The sequence below is a fragment of the Mus caroli genome, chromosome 9, assembly GCF_900094665.2.
Source record: "Mus caroli chromosome 9, CAROLI_EIJ_v1.1, whole genome shotgun sequence".
Taxonomy (NCBI): Eukaryota; Metazoa; Chordata; class Mammalia; order Rodentia; family Muridae; genus Mus; species Mus caroli.
In genome coordinates, this window is record NC_034578.1 from 75380026 (window position 1) to 75382302 (window position 2277).

At 48.8% G+C, this 2277-nt stretch overlaps 1 protein-coding gene across 1 annotated transcript; it reads left to right on the plus strand.

The window, feature by feature from the left end:
* Positions 1-1121: 1121 nt before the first annotated feature.
* Positions 1122-1965, plus strand: Dppa5 (developmental pluripotency associated 5). The gene is made up of 3 exons (XM_021171224.1): positions 1122-1236; positions 1318-1500; positions 1907-1965. Exons 1-3 carry the CDS (start codon positions 1122-1124, stop codon positions 1963-1965), a joined length of 357 nt encoding a protein of 118 aa, XP_021026883.1.
* Positions 1966-2277: the final 312 nt, after the last annotated feature.

Consider the following 2277-nt stretch of genomic DNA (forward strand, 5'->3'; position numbering starts at 1 on the left):
CCTCGAACTCAAAAATCCGCCTGCCTCTGCCTCCCGAGTGCTGGGATTAAAGGCATGCGCCACCACGCCCGGCTCGACTCAGGTGTTCTTAATGACTGAGCCAGCTCTCAAGTTCCCACTTTTGTTGTTGTGGAAACGGGGGTCTCACACCACAGCCTTGCCTGGCTTTGAACCCAGGCTTCTCCTACCTCCCAAGTGTTTATTCCAGACACTCTGTAGACATTTCTAAACAATTTTGTAATGCTGTTCATATTTATTTTCTTCCTTGCATTGAAATAGTCTTTGAGTCCAGAACATTGTCACATTTAATGCCCTTCGATCTAATTTAAAGGGGGGGGGGGGCTCTCTCATTCTTTACATGACAATTGACCAGCTCTCTCTCATCGTCTCTATTGTAAAGCATTGCCCTAAGACTTCCAGGCCTGCACAGGCCTTTAATCCCAGCACTTGGAGGCAGAGGTAGGCAGATTTCTGAGTTCAAGGCCAGCCTGGTCTACAGAGTGAGTTTCAGAACAGCCAGGGCTACACAGAGAAAAACCATCCAAACCAGGTCCTTGAAGGAAGATAGTGGGTACACTTTAAAGGCACCTAGAGATTTTAGTGACAAGAATGAAATTCCATTTTTCCTTTTCATTTTTATTAAATGACAAGAATCATTGTTGAGTTCTTGGGAGTTGCTTTGGCATCTGACAAAATGAGATCCCAGTATCTGATTCTTTCGGGATGGGAAAAACTATAGTCTTTTAAAAGTCTTTGAACTTTCCAGCGTGGATTCTCCACTTTTTTGGGGTTCAGACCCCGTCAGTTATTTCCCAGAGGAAGGTCATCAGCACTGACTTCTATTCCCAAGACCCCCCCACCCCCGGATTCGGATAAACAAGGCAGTACAGGCGACCAACCTAGTTAGCTTGTATCGGGCAGGCGGCTTGCCTTAGTTTCCCCAGGGGCATAGCCTGCGGGAGCCGCCTGGGATTGGGCCCCATAGGAGGCGGGCCCTAGTGGGCGTGGTCTAGTCAAACACCGCCCTCACAGGTGCTAAAACTTCCTGAACCTGGAGCTGTGGGCCGTGGTGGATAAGCTTGATCTNGTCTTCCCTGAAGTCTGGTTCCTTAGCAGGGGTTATGATGGTAACCTTCCTGACCCGTAAAGACATCCCCCCGTGGGTGAAAGTTCCTGAAGACCTGAAAGATCCAGAAGTATTCCAGGTTCAGTCGCTGGTGCTGAAATATCTGTTTGGTGAGTAGCTACTCTTGACCTCGCTGCCAAGGCCCAAAGCTCCGGGTCTTGGAGCTCTGCTCATTGCCTTTCCCCGGACAGGCCCACAGGGATCTCGAATGTCTCACATCGAGCAGGTGAGCCAGGCTATGTTTGAGCTGAAGAACCTGGAATCTCCTGAAGAACTTACCGAGGTCTTCATTTACGGCTCTCAAAACAACAAGGTTCGGGCTAAATGGATGCTTCAGTCCATGGCTGAGAGGTACCGCCTGCGCCAGCAAAAAGGTGAGAGTCTCTAACAGGTGCCCTGAACCAAGGTGCGGTGGAGCAGCCTCCTGCCTCCACCGAGTTTACCTCCCTTTTCACATCTCCACTGCTTGCATCCCTCTGAGGATGCCTTACTTTTGGGCATCGCCTGGGACTCCTCCTTGGTCTCTAGGCCGTCTCTGACAACCTTTTGGAAGTTCGGGGGCCCAGACGTAAGACTTATCCCTCTGGGGAGGGTTATCTGAGGTAACCCTGCCCCACCCCACTCCCATCTCCAGGTTTCTAGGAGAACGTTAGAACTGGCCCAGTGGGCCCCTGGTTCTAATTAGAGGTCCACAAAAACATGCTTAAAGAGATGGTGAATCATGCGGCCTTGCTCCTGTCCCACGACACTTAACCCTCCTGTTTGGTGGTTCTCATGCAGAAGTGCTGAAGCTGGAGGAATCCATGAAGACCCTGGAGCTAGGCCAGTATATCGAGTGAAGCCAGTTTCCGGTCATTGTGTCTCCCACCTGGACGCAGGTTATGCTGTGGCCAGTGTTTGGTTCTGGCGGGATTTTTAGCTTTGTTACATCCTAGCAAGATATTCCTGGATCCCTACTGCACATTCTGATGTGAATACCAAGGTTACCATTCTAAAAAAATAAAATTGAAATGAATAAAATGTGTGTCATCATTAAAATATGAAAAGAGCCAGTACCCTTTTTCCGGTGTCCCGTTTGTATCCTTGTAAATGCCTGAACAGATTATAGCCTGTGGGATCTTTTTTTGTTTTTCTTTTTTTTTTTTTTTTTT